The sequence below is a fragment of the Zeugodacus cucurbitae genome, chromosome 4 (assembly GCF_028554725.1).
Source record: "Zeugodacus cucurbitae isolate PBARC_wt_2022May chromosome 4, idZeuCucr1.2, whole genome shotgun sequence".
NCBI classification, from domain to species: domain Eukaryota; kingdom Metazoa; phylum Arthropoda; class Insecta; order Diptera; family Tephritidae; genus Zeugodacus; species Zeugodacus cucurbitae.
In genome coordinates, this window is record NC_071669.1 from 54,283,569 (window position 1) to 54,306,381 (window position 22,813).

The window sequence follows — 22,813 nt, forward strand, 5'->3', positions numbered from 1 at the left end:
CGGTTTTCGCCATTTTGTGGGCGTGGCAGTGGTCCATTTTCGAAGGCAACCCTCTCACGGTCCCAAGAAACATGTGTTCCAAGTTTCATCAAGATATTTCAATTTTTACTCAAGTTAACCGTTGCACGGACGGTCGGACAGACATTCGGATTTTGACTCGTCTCGTCACCCTGATCATTTTGATATATATAACCCTATATCTAACTCGTTTAGTTTTATGACTTACAAATAACCGTTACGTGGACAAAACTATAATACTCTCTTAGCAACTTTTGTTGCGAGAGTATAAAAATAGATAAATTATCGACAACTTACGACAGCCATATGCGATCGGATGGCGGTGGTGGTATGTTAATGACGCCACGTCCGACCAAGCCCCGCAGATCCACACGCAGCGTTATATTCGTGTTCATATTCTCAATGGCGCGTTGTACAACTGGCAAATCGGTGGCGTATTGAAAGAAATTCGAAGCGGCAATGCGATCCACAATGCGGAAAATGCGACGCGCATTGCCTGGCGCCGTGGGTATGAAGTGATAACTGTAAATTTTTTTAAAATAAAAAAAAATTGCAAAACTGTTTAAAGTTACAGCCAATATAAGCACATACTCTGTCGCTGCCCCAGCACCTGCGCCCGCATCGCCTTGTGACGACCCTTGCCCGGCCGCCGTCGTTGATGCGCCAGTATTCATTGTGGACCCGGTCGCCGTTGGCGCATTCAAACTCTCTGGATCTGTATCCGAATCACCAGTACTCTCGGCATCGCTATCGAATATAACATTACTCGACCCTTCATCCGTGTTGCCGGCCTCATCCGTGAATGATCTCAGATTTGAGCTATTTCGGCCAGCCCCCTCCGCATCGGCGATCACGATGGGTGGCACAACCGTGAAATTTGTAGTACTTGGCACATTCGGGCCGGTATTCACTGGATTCGGTACGGTTATATTGAAAGGGTCTTGTGGACGTTTTTGTTGTTTAATACGCATCAAATTCAATTTAGTTGTAACGGTTAATTGCAGCAGCCCTTCGTATGTGACATCGGCATCTACCCAAGTGCCACGCTCATCCAGCATGGGTTGTGAGACGCGATGTATGAGCGGTGGGGTGTCGCCTAAATTGATTTTGGTGATAACCACATCTTCAATGAAGGAGGGTAGCTGTGGATGGAAGCGGTTAGAGACACTTGTATATAGATATCGCATGTTGGTAATTAATTAATGTCATTAATTATTGAAATAGTGATCTAGTCTAGAAGCACTATTGTATGTGAACTGGATACAAATGTTACTCATTACATTGTTACTACTAATATCTGAAAATCTCAGCAGACCTCCGAAGAGTGAAGTAGCGAGTATCTTTGTTCTTTAAATCTGTTACTCACCTTTATGGCGCTGATCTTCTTCTGTAGCAATTCCTTAATCTTATCCTTGACCATATTGTCATGAAGACAGCTATAGAGCACGCGCCCAATTAATACATTAGCCCAAACAACGCTGCCAGAGGGACCCAAAAATAACGATTGATCAATGCCTTTCCACAAATCTTTGGCATGACGTTTGGAGCGACGCGACTAAGGTTTAGATGAACAATATTTATTATATTATATTATACAATAAAAAAATAACTAGTATTATTTATATATATTTAAAATGCATGCCGAAAAAGCATTATGGAAATCCAAATATTTTTCAATTTAAAAATTAACCAAAAATTAGTTAAAAGTTATAAAAATTATTATTAAAATGAAAACAATAAATATGGAAAATGATAGCATACTTTTTGCATTTTCTCCAATGTGCTGTTTGGTTTTGAATGAACAGGAATTTTGGCATCTTTGCAAGCGCTCTTAAAGAAATTATAAAAAATTAAATAAAAATAAAATAAAATCGGACTAAAGTAAATTTAAAACTAAAGTAAGTAAATTGAAGATAATTAAACATTTAACAATGACAATAAAACACCTTAAATATCTATACAGATGCCTCTAAAATGGACGAGGGAGTTGGTGCAGTGGTGGACTGTCCGGAATTAGGCATAAAACAACCGTTCAAACTGCCGAACCACTGCAGTATATTTCAAGTAAAGGTCTTTGCTATTGGGAAAGCAGCAGAGCTAGCCTCCAACGCACAAGCCCAATTCCCTAAAATTAACAACTACGTAGACAGCCAAACAGCAATCAAGGCAAGATAACCTCGTTTAGAATATCGTCCAAAAGTGACCTGGGCAGCAGGACAGCAGTGGCTACACTTCTACAGGGGTGCCAGGCCCTAAAGGCACCGAGGGCAACGAAATCGTAGACGGGATTGTCAAGAGTGGTGTACGGCTGTTACCCGGAAACATGAACGACATCGGTAAATCCATACACATTCTGGACGACGACATAGACAGGTGCATGGCAAGAAAACTCAAATCTCGCTGGAAGGATCTACGGGGGTGTAAAACTGCAAAGGTTATACAAGGTTCCTGCTGGCGCTCGATAGAAAGGGCTGTAGGACCATGATTGGCTTCCTTACTGGTCACAGTCTAGAAGTGACACATGCCAATAAGATTGGGCGATCGGATCGGGAGGATCGAAACAGTGGAGCATCTCTTGCGCGTTTGTACTGTGTTAGCGAGACAGCGTTTCAGGTACTTAGGGGCCCAACAATACGATAAGGAGATATCGTTGGTGAAGCCTCATAAAATATTAAAATTCACGTCAGGTGCAGGCATCCTAAACGATGACTACTACTCAGGGAACATGTGAAGGTACTCTATTCTGGTATCGCCAAAGACCATTGCTGGTCTATGTGTGGCCTGCAGGCCTACCAGACCAACCTCAACTAACCTAACCTAACAATAATAATTTAAGGATGAAACATCGACTGAATTTGAGGCGAACGAACCAAAGACTCCAAACCGATTTTTACACATCACTATTTTGTTCAGATTTTTTTAAGAACAATTTCTCAATCTGTAGTAAAAAATTTAAATATTTCCGGGAGATTGAGTCCTAAGTGAAAAAGTGTATTCTCCAATTTTCGAATTTAGCCTTCTAAATCAAAATATTGGGTTTCGAAGTTCGAAGAAAGAATTAAAAAAGTATATATTATTATTGGTTTCTAAAAAATCTAAAATATGGATATAAAATATTTTCTTCTTATATCAATGGTGTAAAAATTTTTTCGACCTTGTATGACAGATGCTATAGGGGATCCAGTATATTTTGGTATATATGATTTTTTTTTTTTGGGAAACATTTAGTCTGATACCCATAAAATAGTCGATTTTGTCGTATCATATTATTGATACCATCAACATTATCATATCATAGAAGATATATAAGATAAAGCCTAATCAAACCTCCCTCCAATGACAATAGTGAGTCTTTTCATATTCAAGAAAAGTTGCAGTTTAATTATTCTCCGCTCATATGTATTAAAAAGTTAACAGTGATTTTGGTGATTTGGTAAAACTTGGAGATGAGGTTGAGCACTAAACGCCATTCACAGAGGAGCCATTAACAGAGCAGTTGCCTCGCGAAACTAAAGTAACCCTTGCGCAACTTCGTTCTGGAGCAGACTAATCTCCTACTTATTCAGGCTAGATCCAGACATACTCAATATGTCCTACATGCAAAGAGTCGCCGCATGACATTAACCGTCTCTTTGCATACCTCCTTAATCTTACTCATCTAACACCCCTTTCCCTTTGGTCCGACCCTATCGAAACAGCTTGTTTTCTGGACCTCCCGTTAGATGATTTCGATGAGGATGAAAAATAATGAAATATATTGAACTATTATTGATTAAATACCCAGATAATCATACCTGATATATAGCCATAAAACGTATATAATCTGGGGGATTGCGTGCAGCACATGAGCTCATGAGTAAACCTTCGAAGGCATCAGTTGGTGATGGCACTACTTCCATGTCATCGGGAATGTCTTTGAATGTTTCACCTTTCTCCGGCTTACCCTCAACCACCAATGGCGGAGCCATATCCGCGGGTAATACATGTGACTCAGTTTCTGCATGATCTTCATTTGCATTTGCAACACCTTCGCGCTGAAAAAATATAGAAAATAAAATAAAAATATATATATCTATATTATTGCGATAAATAAATAATATTTACAGATTCCATGTGCATTTGTGCCGCTTTCGCCGCCACCCGCTGCAGTTCAGCATCATCCACGAATTTCAGATTGGGCAAGCGCAACATTTGATCGTGCACATCACCCTCACTGGCGGCCACAAAACGCCGATACCAGTCCTCCTTCTCACGATCACCGCGCGAAAACAGTATCAAGCGCACCTCGTCGCCACAAGGTATGAGTCCATCCTTATTCAGCGTGTTGTCTTGCAATTGTTGTAACTGTGTGGGTGAGCATTAAGTAAAAAAAAAAATAGAAAAAATTCATAGAAACTCTCCGGAACTTACATCGGCATTCATAACGGTAGCAGCGAAGTCAATATCCTGTACGTTTGATGACGATTTCTCTTTGGATTCGCCATATTGCTCATAAATATCGGTGGAAACCTGTGACATTCTACTATCCATCGATGTCAAGTCGGACTTGCTGCCGCGAGCAGATAATTGAGTTGATTGAATTTCCGATGGCTCCTGTTGTGTATCCTCTTCAGCGCCATTTTTGATAATCAACTGTATTGGATACTTACGATTGAAGTATCTGAAATTATTTCAAATTAAGATTTAATTTTCACCTAAATATTTGGCTTATTGTGCCACTGAAGGTATAGCGTACCTCTTGCGTGCCAATCCCAGTGGCAAAAGTTCCACACTGCAACCAAGCAAATTGAACACGCGATGACTGGTGAAGTGTATGTGTTTGATGTCGATGGGTTGCTCGTTCCACATGATCCGCTTCGGTATGCGCGCTGTTGTTGTCGAAACACGTAAGTAGGTGCCATCGAGACGCAAATAAACCGAATTGGTTTGTGAAATGTGATAGGTTAAGGGATCATAGCTGAAAATCTCGTTCATCCAACCCTGTAGAATTGAATTATTAATTTCATTAGATTCACTTTGGTTGGGGATCACAATTTAAGATTAGTTTTCTTGGTTTAATGCTTAAATTAACTCTATATCTCTTTATCACCCTCCCCTCTCTCACATATCTATCTCCCGTTCTGTCTCTTTCTCTTACTATTTCTAACTTCCGGTAGAGAAAGTCTACCTCTCTTTATCTCTCTCAAATTGGAATAAAATTCAACGTAGCGACTATACGAGTGTCTAAGCTCCCATCTTGAAAGCGGCTTGTCGATTTCAATGTTCCCTGAACGTCTTTAAGCAGCACTTTTCTCAAAGATCTACCTTTAGATCCATTCAAAAGTTAAATAGTACAAGAATTGATATCTCAATATCATGCTCGCAGATTCTATGAAACGCTGGAGAGCTATCCCAACGGTATTTCTTTGGGAAGCTTTGTTTTAAAAAGAGATCATTGGTCTATATATATATAACTGTCTATATAACTACAAGTATTCGTATATGCTCACGAATCTTTTACTTCACTCCGGTATGTGGCAAGAGAAATGAGTTCACCACCGTTAATATGGATTTGCAAGTACTTACAGCATATGATTTAATTGTTTTGTGCTCCTCCACGGCGGGCACTTCACAAATTGGCATTTTTGTGTAGTCTGGTATCTCGAAATCGGTGCCCTCAGGATGATGTTCAAAGAATTTATAAATGATCGAACGTGCCAACACACTCAGCGAATCGACAATGGCGAAACTCATCAGACACGCCAATACACCGCGTATAAAACCATGTACGGGTAAGAGCAACACTACAATGAGCACGGCCAAGCGACTTATGGGCATGTCAGCGGTAAACCTTTTCTTTGGTTGCAAATGCCGCTCACGTTCACGATCATTTTCTCTTTCTAGTATCTCGGCAGCATGTCTTAAAGTTTCCAATTCATTTTGACGCTTAATAGTGTCCCCGTCAGCTGGTAAACCACTTGGTATTTGTGGCGGTGAAGCTTTATTCGAGCTACTCTTATCGAATTGTAGGCGCAAGTCCTGTCGATTGCGTGAAGAACTTCTAGGCTCTTCGGCGTTTGCAGCTGAGGTTTGTGGCGTGGTTGGCAAAGTATCTTCCATCATCTCAACTCCCGACTCGATTTCCACCTCTTTTTTGCCAGAAATTATACCGCGTTTTTTAGTTTTCGCATTCGATTTTTTCTCCGCAACGGTCGGTTGACTCTCTGCTGGTTCTACGCGTGACATGGCGGCGGCTTGTTCAGTCGGTGATGGACGTCGTCTACGCATTAACGCATCACGCAGTGAAGAACTTGAAGCCGCAGATGAAGGACCAGTGGGTTCCTTCTTCATTGGCTTGATGGCAGCTGTGCCGAATGCAGTGGAAATTGTGGCCGATGAAAGTGCTGCTGTTGTGAGACCGGGCTGTTGTTGAGATGGCGAATGTGATTGATGCGTGTGGTGGTGAGTTTTAGATTTGACTTTTGATTTAAGATTTGCAAGACCGCGACGCAATCTGGAACGTTCTATCTCACCCTCGGGCAGTAGTTCGCCGTCGGCGGAGGAATCAGAATCGCCACCTTTCAAATGCGGTGATTTACGTTCCAAGTCAAATGGCAAATCATCGCTGATGGAAGAGTGTGTTGTGGGATTTTCGGGATCGGAATCGGGTTCGTTTGTTTGCTGTGGAAAATATTGTCGTGAACTTTCAACTGCAAAGATTTGGTGAGAAATTCAAGTACAATATTTCAATTTTTAACGATGTGTAAAATATAAGTAAATAAAATAAAACTGGCTCACCTTTCGGTACGGACGCTGACAATACTTGTGTGGTATTTTTCGACGATTTAATATCCTCAAGTGTCTGTGAAACTTTACCCTTAATTAATTTCCAAGTACCAACCGTTGGTGTATCGCTGCCAGCAAGCGCCGCTATCAAATTTGGTCCCGTACTAGTTGGCGACACGCCTTCGATACTGCCCGATCTACATGCACAAACAAAAATGTGTTGTAAAAAAGTTATCAAATATGAAAGTCAATTGTTTATTGTGAAAATGACTTCAAAGCAAGATTCAAATGTCACACACAGAAAATTGTTTTTTAAAAAATGTTGCCCATTCGTCAGAAATTGGAGTGTTTAAAAATAATATTCCGCTCAACGTAATCCTTATATGTACTATAGCTACTAGTGATACAAAATGTTAGCATTTTAGAGTTTAAGAGATAGCATAAACTCCAAACCTTGATCAAGCCCGAGTAGAACACGACAAAGTCTATAGAATAGAAAAAAGAATAGTCAACAGAAAGCCCTCCATATTATGATTTAAAGAAAGGGTCTCTAAAAACTTTTAACTCTTGTAGTCATTCGAAGACAGCTCATTAAAATCTAAAATGAATATTTGAAATTTAGTAGAAAGTTTTTTTCAATATCCATTCGCAAAATAACAATTTTAGGAAAAATCATACATGTTTGACACTGCAATTATATTATCATGACCTTGAGAATTGGTTGAGGTCGAATTGCCACGTCTAAAACAATATATCATCGATGTCAAATTTATTTGATTTTTGCACTCATGTTATCATAATTTTGTCATAAAATTTTCAAATGGAAAGCTAGTTTCTCTTCCATAAGATGTTCTCTCTCAGATGTATTCTCAGTTCGATTTGTTTCTAGATAATTATTATTATATATATATATTTGGCGTAGAAACCGCTTTAAGCGATTATAGCCGAATCCACCAGAGCGCGCCACTCGTTCCTCCTTTTTGCTTTTTGGCGCCAACTGGAAACACCAAGTGAAGCCAAGTCACTTTGCACTTGGTCTTTCCACCGGAGTGGAGGTAGTCCTCTTCCGCGGCTTCCTCCAGCGGGTGCTGCATCGAATACTTTCAGAACTGGTGCACTTTCATCCATTCGAACAACATGATCTAGCCAGCGTAGCTGCTGTCTTTTTATTCGCTGGACTATGTCTATGTCGTCGAACAATACATTCGGCTCATCATTCCATCTTCTGCGGTATTCGCCGTTGCCAATGTTTAAGGGACCATAAATCTTCCGCCAAACCTTTCTCTCGAAAACCCCATGAGTCATCTCATCGGATGTTGTAATCGACCACGATGCACTTAATGGGTTACATGGGTTTTGTGGATCCAAAAAATCGATTTTTTGTTTTTGGCTTATTAATTTCTACAACATCTCAAGAATATTGTCCTAAATTTTCATATTGTCCGAACGGAATAATAGTTTCGGAGATACAGCCTTTGGAAGGTGTGCGCTCCAAGTCAAGTATTATTGTTACTCAAAACTTTAAACGCGTTTTTCTCGGAACCGTGTTTTCAAAGACGGTTGTCAAATTTTCTCGAAAAACTACTCAACCCATCTTGATGAAATTTTAAACAGGTGTTTGAGATACAATCGTGCTTGAACGAAAGTTTTTTTTTTCATTTACAACTATTTAAAAAAATCAAATTTGACCGAAATTTTTATTTTTTTTGGAAAAATGCCAAAATTCCAATTTTCACTTTTTTTGTCTTTCCTTCATTCAAGCACGAAATTATGGTGTTACCTAAAACACTTATTTTTGTTTTTTCATTTTGGATGATCGGGATCGGGAGTTATGCTGACAACGCGGAAGCACCTTTTTCCCGAGGGGTCACCGGAAATGACGTCACAATGGAGGAGCTTTACTCCTTTCTTTTGAAAATTTCAGAAATTATTTTTTAAATATGTATATATAAAACACTCAAAAGGGTTTGAATTAAATAAATAATTTTTTACATGAAAAAAAATGTTTAAATAAGCAATTTTTTACGCGACAAAATTTAATTAATGCCTGAACTATTGAAAATTGATTCTAAATGAATCTCACAGGTGAGAAAAGTGTGAAGACATAATTATCAAAAAATTTCAATTGTTACCCTAAAATTATATTACAGCTTTATCCCTTTACAACCCGGATATTTAATTAAATAAATAAAACAACCGACATTTTTTTATTTCAGAAAAAAGTAGTTTTTTTATTATTAAATGGAGATATCGTTTTTTTTGTTTTTTTTTTTTATTATTTTTATTTTGTTTATATGGTTTCTTAAAATTCATATAATCTTACTATATATTTTATCGTTTATTTGCATAAATTAAATTAAATTTTTTTGTAATTTACATACATGTTTTTGTTTTTTTCTGCAACACAGTCATTTTTACTTCTTGTTGTTGTTGTTGTTAATGGAAATTCTTACTCTTATTCAATAATTGTGTGGATTTGTATTTTTGATCTAATAGATTTCAATTTACGCTCTTTTTTGCAATTCTTCGCTGTTGTTATTGTTGTTGCTTCTTGCAAGTACCTTTGTTATGTTTCGGTTAGAAATCAGAAATTTAAAAAAGTAAAATTCCATTATTTGTTTCTTTAGTTTTTCTGCCAAGTTTCAGTTTTAGTTTAATCATTGCTATGCATATGTAATACACACACAATTAACTCAATAAATTAATTATTTTTATTTTTTTTTTAATTTCGAATTTTTTTTTATTAAATTCTTCCAAATAAAAACATTTATTCGTGATGGAGTAGCATTTGCAATAAAGAATCTTTAATTATTTATAAAATATACAAATTAACGCAAGGGAAAGAGGAGAAAACCTTATTATCAATTGAATTGATTGAGTGAAAGTTGAAATCATGGGAGCGAAAACTTACAAGAGCTAAAGTGCCTTTCTAATTCTTACCAATCGAACCAATACTAGCAATCACACTATAAAATAAAAAAAAACTAGAACAGAAATAACTTAGTAGTATTCCGACTTTTAGGAAAAGCTTCACAATCAATTTGACTTTAAATCGGTGTAAAAAGAAACATAGCCAAACACTCTATATATAACAATACAAACACTTTATATATGATAATTCAAACAAATCGAGTCGGTTTGTGAAATCCTAGTTAGCGAATAACCGTTTAATAACGATACGAAATATTGGGTACTCGGTTCTTTAGATGTTGATATCCCAATCCAGTTCGCAACCCAATCAAACAAGAAAGTAAGAAGCCAAACATTCTTAAAGATTTAGTAGTTAGTTAACAATAAATTTCAGGAAACACTTTCCCCGGTGCTTACTATTGAATATATGTTGGAAGAGGATGTAATCCAATAATTCTGTAAAGGGTTCTTGTAAGTTTGAAAAATTATCTAAAATGTTTCATTATCTAGAGGAGTTTAGAACATTGTATGTGTGGATGTACCATGCAATAGTCGAGGTGAAAAAAGGACTCGGTCATCATAATACGATCTCCGATCCGACTTGCCTGTAAGAAGCGAACTTACTGATTGAAGATACAGTGGAACTTCTCTAATTCGAATCACCATAATCCGCAAAAAAACTTCGAGTTATAGAAATTTTCAAAACATTAAATTTTCTGTAAAATATAGATTAATTTTTTTTTTAATTTTAATTATTTACTTCGCATAACGTTTTATTTAAAAACGATAAAACATGTATTCTTTAATTTTGTTTGTTGCACTTGGCTATTGTTTGGCTCTCAACGTCTATATCCCATGATTTTGTTACATGATTTATGAAATCCATTCGAGTAATATCATACTTTTTGTTCTCCTCCATATGATATAGAGGGAATCTTTTAAAATTGTGCCTCGGTAGCAAAATTTTAAATTTTGTATTATGCTCTGGACGAAAAGATCGATTTATGGAAGGAAATTTGTATGAGATTTGACTTCTATTGCCAATTCAAGAGTTCGAGTTATATAGAACTTCGAGTTAAGGAAGTTTGAGTTATGGAAGGAAATTTGTATTAAATTTGGTTTCTAAACGCTATTGACAATACAAAAGTTCGAGTTATAGAAGTTCGAGTTCTGGAAGTTCCACTGTAGTTTTCTTACAAGGGAAAGTTCATTACTACCGAATCTTCGTCTTAAAAACGTGAGACTAACTTCGAAAGACTAATGGATTGTATACTTCATTATGATTGAAATATACCCATAGATTTGCAGTTCGAAAAAACGTTTGGTATTGGTTCGAATAGGGAGGTATCAATTGAAACCAAGTATAAATTCCCAATAAAAAAACTCTGCAAGTGATTCACAAGGATAGAAAAAGGGACCAATTTTGCATTCCCAATAAGAATCTCCGCAAGTGATAAGGTTAGATTAATGGGCTGCTCCAATAGATCTCACTTCGACACTTAGTCATTAACAAGGATAGAAAAATAATCTCTTTTCATGTGTCACAAATATGGCACCCTATAACCGATAAGTAAAAATTCTGCGAAAAAAGTGGAAAAGGCAAAGGAAAGTTCTATGAAAGTCTCTAATAACAATCCTTATTCACTCAAACAGTCACGAAACTACACTCTCACTACTACTCTACTACTCACTCTCCAATACGTTTTCTAATAGAAGTAGGGAACGAATAGCAGCGGACCAAATCACGAGAAATTAATTTTAAAAAATTTCCATCTCTTTTTTATATTTTTTATTATTAAATTTTTTATTATAAAACTTTTACTTTTATTTACCAATGTGTGCTTTTTTATTTAAAAGAATGAAAAAAACTACAATATTTGTTGTTGTCACTAAGTTATTCTTTTCTTGTTTTTTTGGTATTTTCTATTGCAAATAATTATAAATCTCAACTATTAAATAATACATAGTATATTTTTTTAGGTTATTTTTCTGTTCGTATATGAAATATATAATATTCTTAAATATTGTGTATATCAAGTAATTATATAAAATATGAAAAAAAAATATTTCCATAATAGATATCATGCATGCTTGACGCGCTATTTTGATATTTTATTTTTATTTATTTTTTTTTTAATTTAATTTTTACACTACTTTTTGCTTTTGTTGTAGTTAGTTAATTGTTTTTGTTCTGTTTAATATATTAAAGCATTTATATTATTTCATTATTTCTGTATTGTATGTATTCGTAAATATTTTGCTAAAGGAATTACATGTCGTTAAGGGTATTTGGTTGCAAATGTTTAATTTCTGCTTCTGCTTCTTCTTCTTTTGCTTTGACTTTAATTTGCTTGTTGTAATTGATTTTTGTTTTTTTTTTTACTGTATTATTCATTATTTTTATTGTATTTTTTGTTGTTATTTTTTAATACAAATATTTTTTTTTGAGCTGCAGTATGTCAGTTACAACGGTATTTTTGCATTTATTACTGTTGTAATTGTTTTTCTTTTTTTTTTTTCAATGGAAGGACGAGTTGTGCGGGACACTCGACACGTTGCGGTGTTGCCACTTGTCTATTTCGCTATTTGAATTTTATTTATTTTATTTTCAACTATTTCTTTATTGAATTTATGTTTGTATTATATGTTTATATGTTTCGCTTCTAATTATCGTTAATTTCACTAAATTTCCTTTATTATTCCAATTAAATTTAAGTATATATATATATATATATATGTATGTATGTATATATATATAACTTTTAATGCAATTAAGGTACAATGCTATCCAGAATTAAAAATGCATTTCCATTGTTGCCATTATTTTCAACACTACTGTTCCACTATGCACCAAACGGTTTACGCGCCAAAGTAATACTTTTTAGAGTTTCTAGTTGTTTTTTGTTTTTGTTTTTGTTGTTTGCTTTCTTCTAGGTTATCATCATTGACATTGTGTCGCAATTTCATATGTTTTTTTTTTACTTTACTGTATAATTTATTTAGTATTTAAACAGTGTTTTTTTGTGGCTTTTACTTATATAATCTTTTAGTTTAAGTCAATATGTAAAGGTACCAAATTCATCATCCAATTAGGGTAAGTTTTGTTTTTAAATTTTTATTTTACTAATACATTATCAAAAAGTTGTGAATGCAATAAACTTCCCTTCCCTTTGTCTACAATTTTTTTTATATATTTTTTTCCAAAATCTAATTTCTAATAGGTATGTATGTATTTTTGTCTGTAGGCGTATGTGTGTTTGTATTTACTTATTTAGTTTTTCTGTCTTTATTTTACTGATTCACTAGCTACAAATTATCAAATAAAAAATATACATACGCATGTATATATGTATATATGTCTTTTGTAATCATAAAGTATGCATTCGTAACTCACAAAAATTGTGCTATGAAAATCTTCAAAAAATATTCTATGCAACTTTTTATTACAATGCATATTTTTTATATTAATTAATTTATACTCATCCTCCCCATAAGACTTCTTACTCATGTATATTTATGTAATTTAATTTAATATAATTTTTTTTTGTTTTCTGCTTTTAACCCTTTAGGGGATATGAAAGTATGAATACATGCATGCACACATAGTAAGGATAATTTAGAGATTTTTAGGGATCTCGGTTTACTAAGGTAACGTCTTTGAATTTCCTTTTATGCACCTTGTTTTTCATATACTAATCAAATTTTATAAAATGTGCTACAAAATATATAGATATTTTTTTTAAGAAATTGTAATTGTAAATGTAATTGAAAAGGAAAAAAATTAAACATTAAAATTTGCGAAAAAGAAAAGTGAAAGATATCGATTGACAGAAAACTGAGTTTTGGTCGAGAAATTATAAAAAAAAATATTACAATTTATTTCCAAATAAATATCTAAAGTTTTTTAAAGAGATTTTGAATGGTATTCACCACAGCAAGCAGCAATTAATTCTTGAGAAGATAGTTAGCATATATAAGATTATTCTGTAATTCGTTACCTGTCAAACTCTGTCTGGTAAATTTTACAACTGTATTCGAAAATTGAATACCCCAATATTATTTTCAAACTTCTACTTCTGTTTTTACTCTTTTTGAAATATTCGACATCTAGATAAATAGTTTTTGAGTTATAGCAATTTAAAGAGCAGCCGCTCGGTAACAGTGAAAACGATCATTTTATCTTTAAACGCGTTTTTCTCGAAACATCATTTTCCGAATTTTGCTACAGTGATTACTCAAAAAGAAATGATCCGATCACTATCGAGTTTTTTTACATGATCTTTATATAGTTCTCCCTACAATGACCTATCGATTTTTGATCTGATCAAAAAATCGAATTTTGGCAGACCAAAAACGACCAAAATTTTGGGTAAAATTCGACTATTTTTTTTTAAACGCCGCCATATTGTCAATTTTTGATTTTTTTTATCGTAGGTCATTGTACAGACAATATTATATAGTTTAACGAGATTTTTTTTTTAGATTTCATCCACGGAGAAGGCTGGAATCACTGCAGCAGTGAAGGACTTTTTTCGCACCGTTGGAGTTCGATTATAACTTAAAAAATATTTAATTTTTTTTCTTCAAAAATTTCACTGTATATTCTTGAAACATGTGTAAATATGTTCTTAAAATTTTGAAATAATTGATAAAGTATTTTTTTAATAAAAATTCCCAAAAATCACCTTTTTTTAGGCCATTACACTAGGTGTGCCTCTTAAAACAGTCGAAATATGAATAGCAGCCATATAATAGCGGGTTGGAAGCTAAGAAACACTTTAATGATCCATGAACTAGGGCTCTTAAAATTATTCGATTAACCTGAAAACCGATTATTCGAATATCCGGTTTGTAACCGATTATTCGCAATGTTACGACTATTCGAATAGTTGTTCTGCTGTCATTATTGTTGCTCCGCTGCGAGCATTTGAATAAATGACAATTGTTTGAAATTCGGTTAATTCGGTTAGTCGATTAGTCGAATACCAAGAGCTCTACCATGAACCATCAAAAATATATATTTTTTTCTGCGGCTCTTTCCAATTACGATTTTAGTCGTAGTTGATCTATAAAATGACCAAGTTTCTTGCCGATCTAGTGTGCGATCATAGTGGATATTGGTTTCTATCGGTTATCATTATCTTGGAAACTACTACAAGCAAGAATATAGGGCTATTACTCAGATGTCTACATGAGCTCTATTAAATTAGTGCTCTTTTGCTCTTTTTAAATCTTGGAATTCTGTTACAGTCAACGACGTTTTGAATGGAGTGCTAGATCAGGAAACACAGCCGAAAAGCTTACTGTAAAAGTTTTATGAGCTGTCACAGAAGAAAAGTTGATCATATGATCGCGCAATGTAAACTGGGCCTTTGTTATTATACTTTGCCCTTCGTCTCGAATTTATGTTAAATTTAAGTCAAAGCTTTCAACTATATGTTGAAAGACCTAAAGAGGAAAAAAATCAAAATTAAATCATTTCAGCTTAAAATCAGCTTTTAGGCTTTATATTCAAGGTAACATCAGACAAAATTGCAGTAGAATGGGTTTACTTCGATTGTGACAATTTAAAACAGAAATTATTAGCAGAGCTTTTGAAAGTTTTCACGCTACTTCATTTAAATTTTGAATAGCTTTCACTTTTTTTGGTTACTATCTCAAAGCTTGTGGTGAACGGCACTGATAATACACAGTAATTAAAATTTTACTTTTCGGAAATATATTTCAAAATATGTATCAAATAAATTTCAAATCACAACAACATTAACTATATTGAAATAGGCGAAATTATGTGTAGTTGCAATATTTCGCTTACGAAATGTATGGAAGACAACAGCATAGTTGCTACATATAAAATATTTTGTTTTTTATTTTCATAATAAATTTAAAAATTTTAATTGTAAAAAATAATTATTACATAATTAATTCAAATTGTCAATAAAATAAATTTCCTAATTTTTTAGTCGCTTTCGAAAGTAGATAATTCAAAACTGGCAACTCTGGCATTTATATTAAACATTATATTTGGATAGAATAAAAAAATTTAAGGCAAATTTGAAGTTAACTCCTCAACATACAGTATATTATATATGTAAGTGTGTATATATATTTATAGTTGTATGTATGTATTGGTTATAAACGCACTATTTGTGGTAAGTATTGTTAGTGATAATTTTTTAATTGCATGGTAGATTTGCCTGTGTGTGTAGCTAACATACTATTTAGGATTGGATTAGATTTTTGGTAAGTGGCCTTAACGCAGTAAACTATTGAATATTTTACAAGAATGGGTTAGTTAGCATATGTTGCGTATAATTTCTGCTACATACTGACATTTTACTAAATTAATTTTTGTTTTAATTATTGTTTTATTTAATTATTATTGTTTTTCTTCTTGTTTTGTTTTATTTTATATTTTCACTACAGCTATGAAGGAGAAATTGTACTACTTTTCCTTTAATATTTAAGGGTTACCATATGTCATTTTTTAACATTTCTTATTTGCATATGTGTGTGTGTGTTTATTTATTATATTTTTCTAATACTTTCTTGTTTTGTAGTTGTTTTGCTTTTAAATTTTATATTTTTTGTATTCTTACTTTTATTTTATTTTTATATTTATATCTTACGCTTTCAATAGCAGGAGAGTCTTCATTTATTCACCTCAGTTGAATATATTTTCAGAATATTAGAACGCGGAATTTTAATTTTTTTTTTTATTTTTTAATTTTTTAGGTTTTACTTTCGGTTTCTTTATATTTTGTAGAAAAAGTTGTAATAAATAGGTATTGTTCAAAAATTGTAGATGATAAATTGTATTGTTGATAGCTTACTATCGTAAAGATTTTGCATTTGCTCTTTATTTTTAAACAAGTAGAAGATCGAGCGTCAAATTCAAGTTGTTTTTATTGTTGCCAACAGATTTTCACTTTTTTCAGTATTTTAGTAAATGACAGTTAGTTTTTTGTTTTTGCATTTCTTTACGCTTTTCCTACCAAAAACAGTTTCTGTTTCTGATTTTCCTTCCGATTCTGTTTGCAATACTGTTTCTGTTCTCGAGTTCTGTTTCTGTTTGCAAAACTGTTTCTGTTCTCGAATTCTGTTTCTGTTTGCAAAACTTTTTCTCTTCTCAAGTTCTGTTTCTGTTTGCAAAACTGTTTCAGTTTAAGATTTTTTCTGTTTTATGCAAGTATAGAAAGTATAAAACAACTACTATTATTTGTTTTTGTTTTTTTTTTCCTTTAAACTCGAATGCATATTTAGTAAGTTTAACCAATTTTCATTTAGTTTGATTTATATTACTTCATATATGTATAAGCATTCATGTATGTATGTGTACGTAGAGTTCATGTTTATTAAGGCAATTTTAGTATATTTAATATATATATATTTGTTGGAAATTACAGTAGCATAATTTAGTGTTAGATATTATATATGTATGTAGCTGCATGTCGAAGCAATGAAAATTTCTAAAAAATTCGAAGAAAATAATTTCTGAGTAACAGAAGTTGAGGAGGGGTATAAAAGAAATGAAAATTAAGTTATAACACACTAAATGCTTAAAATTAGCAAACTTGTTTATTTAAAAAAAATATCTCACTTTCTTTCAAACACCTTGGAAATAAAACGCATTTTAATTTTGTAGTCTTTACCATTTTTTTTTTGTTTTTCTTTTAATTTCTTCTCCAAAAATATAATACAAAACGTTTAAAATTTCAATATAAAAAATTCTCAAATACAAATTATAACTACAATTTAATTAACCACAAAATAGCAGTAGTACTCTTTGACAATTCAATAAAAATCAAATGTCTTTAATAAAAAATAATTATAAACAAGCAAAAAATATATAGTTATATATATATATATATATATATGTATGTACATATATATACTCAACAAACACAACAAAAATTAACTATTTTTTTTTTTTATTTTAATAAAATTATTGAATAACGTGATTATGCGTGTAAATAGGAAAAATATTTTGAAAACATTATAGCTATTAGCAAACTACGACTACAAACTAAGCGCTCTCTACATACATACTGTTATGTATTATGTAATACAATAGATATGTATTATTTGTATACATACAATAACAAAGTGTGAAGGTAAAAAATTTCGAATATAAAAAATTTCTATAAAAAAGGACTAACCTAGCGTTATTTATTGTTATTTAATATTTATTTAATTTTTTTTTTGTGTTTCAGCCAGTTGGCTTTCGACTTTTTTTAATATTTGCCAATAATAATTATTTATTTTTTATTGCATACAAATAATTTTATTAAGAAACTAGCATAAACTTGTTGGCGTATTGTTTCAATTACAGAATATTGCACAGAATTTTATTCAAAAAAAAAATTGGATTTTGGCCGTTTATGTAAAAAGAATTTTATTAAAAAAAAAAATTATTTAAAAAAATTATTAAAAAAAAAATTATTTAAAAAATTTATTAAAAAAAATTATTTAAAAAAAATTAGTAAACAAATTGTATTGAAAAAATTATTAAAAGAATTATTAAAAAAAAAATATTTAAAAAAAATATTAAACAAACAGTATTAAAAAAAAATATTTAAAAAAATTATTTAAAAAAAAATTATTAAAAAAAAATATGTAAAAAAAAATTATTAAACAAATGTATTAAAAAAAATTATATAAAAAAAATTATTAAAAAAAATATTAAACAAATTATATTAAAAAAAATTATTTAAAAAAATTATTAAAAAAAAATATTTAAAAAAATTATTTTAAAAATTTATTAAAAAAATTATAAAAAATATATATTTTTATATTATATAAAAAAAGTGTTTTAATACAAAACTTAAATTTGCTATGCAATTATGTTTAAATCTTTATACAACAGTACAGTAATGTTTTTTTCATTTATTTAGCTTTTTAGCATATAAAATAAAGCTTGCATAAGGGTTGCCATAAATATTAATAATTCATTTAAGCATTTTAACTTGTTTCAATGCATGAACATTATAAAAAAAAAATTAAATTACCGTTTACGCGCTTGTATTAAACCCAAACAGTACAGTTTAAAACGTTTTCTGCCACTATAAGCTTAATTATATAGATTATAAACCTTGGTAATAGTGTTATATTTTCATTTGCTGCAGCGTTTTTGGCGTTTTCTCCTACGCTATACATTTGATACTTATGTTTTTTTTTTGTGTTCATTAATAAACAGTAAAGTATAAAAAAGTATAAAAATCTATAAAAAACTTGAATTTTCTACGATTTCATATAATATTTAATAATCTTTATATATGTTTGTATGTATGTATGTATTTTGCTTTCTAAATATAAGCCTTCTTTAGAAAATTAGAAACGTATATGTCATACTGCAGGCGCTTCTTGTGTGTGTGGAACTTATTGAATTACTCAAGTCCACACTCATACATTTACACAACTACAACGCGCTTAAAGCCAGCCTTGCAGCCGCTTTTTACAAACTCTTTCAGCATTTCGCCTTCATTTATTATGTATTTTTTATATATAAGTATTTTAAGAAAAACCTAATGACTTTTATGCATACAAACATCATCTATCATTGGCTTAAAAGTATATTAAAAAAAAACGCTTTCTACCACGCCCCATACAGCACATGTATGCTTTTGCTTTGTATGTATGTACATTATAAAACTCGTGTAGATTTACATAATTTTTTCTTTTTTTCAAATTTATAAATATGTTTGTATGTATGCATGTAAGTTCGATATTTGAACGTTAAAAAAAACATATCCAATATACAATAACAATAAAAATTCTAGAAAATGTCTATCGATTTAGTTATACATACATGATACAAGTCATTAATTGATTTTCATTACGTTTTTCATTTTATTATTTTTCACTATAATTATTAATATTTAATATTTTAATTCAATTTCTGTATTTTTTTTCCTTTAATTTAATTTGCTTAGTTGTTCTCTTTAGTCTGTTGTTTTTTTTTTGGTACATTACATTTTGTTTTTTCTTCATACTATATAGTTTAATTATTTAATTTATTTATTATTATTTTATTTACTCAGTAAAGCAATAGCAAAAATTTGTCTAAAAAGATTTAACTAATGTGATGATACAATTTCGCATATTATTTAATATTATTTTATTTTATTTAATTTTTATTTTTTTTTCACACACACTTTTATTTAAGTTTTCATCATTCATGCCTACGCATTTTAGCTTGAAATATACGCTGTGGCCGCTTGTAAACGCATTTGATCTTTAGTAACGCGCTTGTCTTCCAGATTTTTTTATTTCTACAGTTTTTAGTTTTTTTTTTAGAAATTATCTAATAAAATATTTAATTTTTTATTTTGCTTAATTTTATAAAATTTTGTATTCTCTAATACATACATATGTATAAGACTGTATGTGTGAAGAAACGGCTAGCACACGCACTTGTGTAGCTCACTTAGGCTCAGGAATACAACTCTGCCTCAAATAATCATCTTTTTGAATTCTTTTTATGTAGGTATGTGTGTGCTTTCCAATTTTAATATGATATTTAGCAGACAGTTTACTGGAAAGCGGTCGCTCAATAGTTTTTTTTTTGTACAAATAGCTTTACACTTAAAAAATTATTTATATTTAACAAAATTAAAAAAAAAGAATATTAAAAAAAAGAAAATTAAAAAAATATAAATAAAAATATAAGAAAAATTAATTATTTGAATGTAATTTGATAAAAGTCTTTTGAAAGTCAAGCGAAACAATAATTATTTGTATTAAAACAAATTAATTTAAATAAAAAAGAATAATTTAAAATAAAAACAATAACTGTAAAATATAAAAAAAATTGTAATTTAAAATAAAAATTCTAAATTTATTTTTTCTTAATTTCCAAAGCATTGTAATTTAATTTTTTACATGTTTTTTTGCAAAAACTATATATAATTATATTAAAAAAGCTTAAATCGACTTTAGTTATTTCAACTATTTTGTTTTCTATAAAAAATAAGCACAAAACATTTAACATTCCGAAGTTTCTGCTTTCAAAATATAGCTTGAGACAATATATAACACTTGTAACTTGCCAAAGCGCACAGCATAACTCAAAATTGCCAAGTTTAACTTAAGTCAACTTAAGTTATTTGCATAAATTGCTATAAATTTACATATTTATATATTTTATATAAAAAAAATTATATTTTTTAAGCGCTCAGCTATTTGTAACCAATTCTTTTTCATTTCTTTCACTTTCATTTTTTCAACATCATTATTTGTTTTTTTTTTTCAAATGCCGTCGACCAACCATTAACTATTATTTCTATACAGGATTGTATGCATATTTTGTTGTTGTTTATACACATCACCATACATATAATTTATTTTTATATTTTTATTTTTAATATTTTTACAATATTGCACTTCTTTCTTTCTGTAATCATTAATATGATAATAGTTTTCTTTTATGAATTATTTTTTATTTTTATTTTTAACGCTATTAGACTTGCTTAAGCTTAATTAGATTTTATTGCATACGCATTATTTACTTTAATAGTTGTATTACAGTATTTCTTTTATTTAATATATTTAATAAAAATGTTACAAAAATTCTATATAAAAATGGTTTTGCTCCAGAAAATATTGAAGATTATATTTAATTATACAATTGTTTTTGTATTTGCATGTTTTTTGCTTTGCTTTCAATATTTATTTGCTTGTTTTTTTTTTTGAAAATGTATATATGTTTGTGTGTTTTTTATTGAAGAGTTAGGTCTGTGTTTATGCATATTTTAGCGTTTAGTTCGAAATTCATTTAGTGTTCGAAAACGCAGAAAGCGCCTTAAGCACATTTTATATTCATTGAATAGAAAAGCATATATTTTATGAAGGGAATATTTGAAATAAATTGCGTGAAAATAAGTCTGTTTAAACTGCATATTCAGTTGAAATTATTTTTTTTTTGAGGTTATATGAAGAAATTTTCGAAAACAGTTACTAATCAGAGTTACGAAAGTGATAACGGTATTCATTTGTATGTATAATTTCGTATACCTATGTATTTCATTTGGCATAAGCAATGATATTGTTCTCCAAGTTAATTTGGGCTCTGCAAAAACACAATTTCTTTAGGAAAGTTTAAAAAAATAATGTTGCAGTGATGTAAATGTAGTAAATACCGTTAAGCCAAAACAAGTAAGCTATAAACTATTATTTATTATAAAGATATGTCTGTGTGTGTGTGTGGCGCACTACTATTGGTAGTATTGATAGTAACAAAAATCTGTTGTTTATAAAAATTATTAAAAAAAATCAAATCAACAAAATTTGCAAATACAAATGTAACAAAATTCAGTATGACTAAACATTACAAACAAGTATAAAATGCATATAAAACTGAAAAACACAAACAATTATTTATAAAAATTACAGTATGTATGAAAATAAAAAAAACTAGTTAAAAAAGCTTAGGGTAAAATGTAGGAAAGTTTACAAAACTTAAAGCACATCAGGTATTACTAAGAATAAAAAGGCTGTTCTAACAGCTAGTAGTTAGGAGAAAAATTATAGAATTTAGAAAAAAAAAATTTAAAAATAAAAATATACTAAATTAAAAAAAAAAAATCAGAAAACTAAAATGTAGAAAAAGTATTAAAAAAACATATTTGAAAAAAACTTCCAAATAAAATGTACAAAAATTAAATTACTAAAAAAATTGAATAAAAAAATAATTAAATAATTGGAAAAGAAAATACAAAAAAAAATATAAAAAAAAATTTAAAAAAAAATAATAAAAAAAATTAAATAAAATAAAAATTAAAAAAAAAAATTTAAAAAAATCCTAAAAAAAAAAAATTAAAAAAATAAAAAAAAAATTAAAAAAATAAAAAAAAATTAATGAAAATAATAAATTTAAATAAAACAAAATGAATTTGAGATAAAAAAACAAATTTGAAATAAAAAACTAATCACAAAAATTAATTATCAAATCGTAAAAGCTTAAAAAAATAATAAAAAAAATTATAAACGCGTAAAAAAATTAAAAATCAATATTCCAAAAATGTAAGAAATTCCTAACCTAGGTTTGAAAAAAATTATATAGAAATTATTATAAAAATTTTAATTTAAATTCCACCACGCATATTTTATAAAACTAAATATT

At 30.3% G+C, this 22,813-nt stretch overlaps 1 protein-coding gene across 5 annotated transcripts in view; it reads right to left on the minus strand.

Annotated features, from left to right (window-relative positions):
• Tex2_1 (translational regulator orb2) overlaps nt 1-22,813 on the minus strand; it is an 80,524-nt gene that overhangs the window by 1,507 nt on the left and 56,204 nt on the right. For 4 of the 5 annotated variants that reach the window (XM_011182294.3, XM_011182296.3, XM_011182295.3 and 1 more), the window contains exons 5-14: nt 6,796-6,980; nt 5,584-6,707; nt 4,754-4,998; nt 4,429-4,678; nt 4,123-4,362; nt 3,813-4,052; nt 1,780-1,848; nt 1,385-1,573; nt 610-1,160; nt 316-540 (exon numbers count right to left, since the gene is read on the minus strand). In XM_011182294.3, the coding sequence (XP_011180596.2) occupies nt 316-540; nt 610-1,160; nt 1,385-1,573; nt 1,780-1,848; nt 3,813-4,052; nt 4,123-4,362; nt 4,429-4,678; nt 4,754-4,998; nt 5,584-6,707; nt 6,796-6,980 (3,318 nt within the window). The remainder of the gene's footprint in view (nt 1-315; nt 541-609; nt 1,161-1,384; nt 1,574-1,779; nt 1,849-3,812; nt 4,053-4,122; nt 4,363-4,428; nt 4,679-4,753; nt 4,999-5,583; nt 6,708-6,795; nt 6,981-22,813) is intronic. The other variant, XM_011182297.3, reaches the window with a different exon arrangement.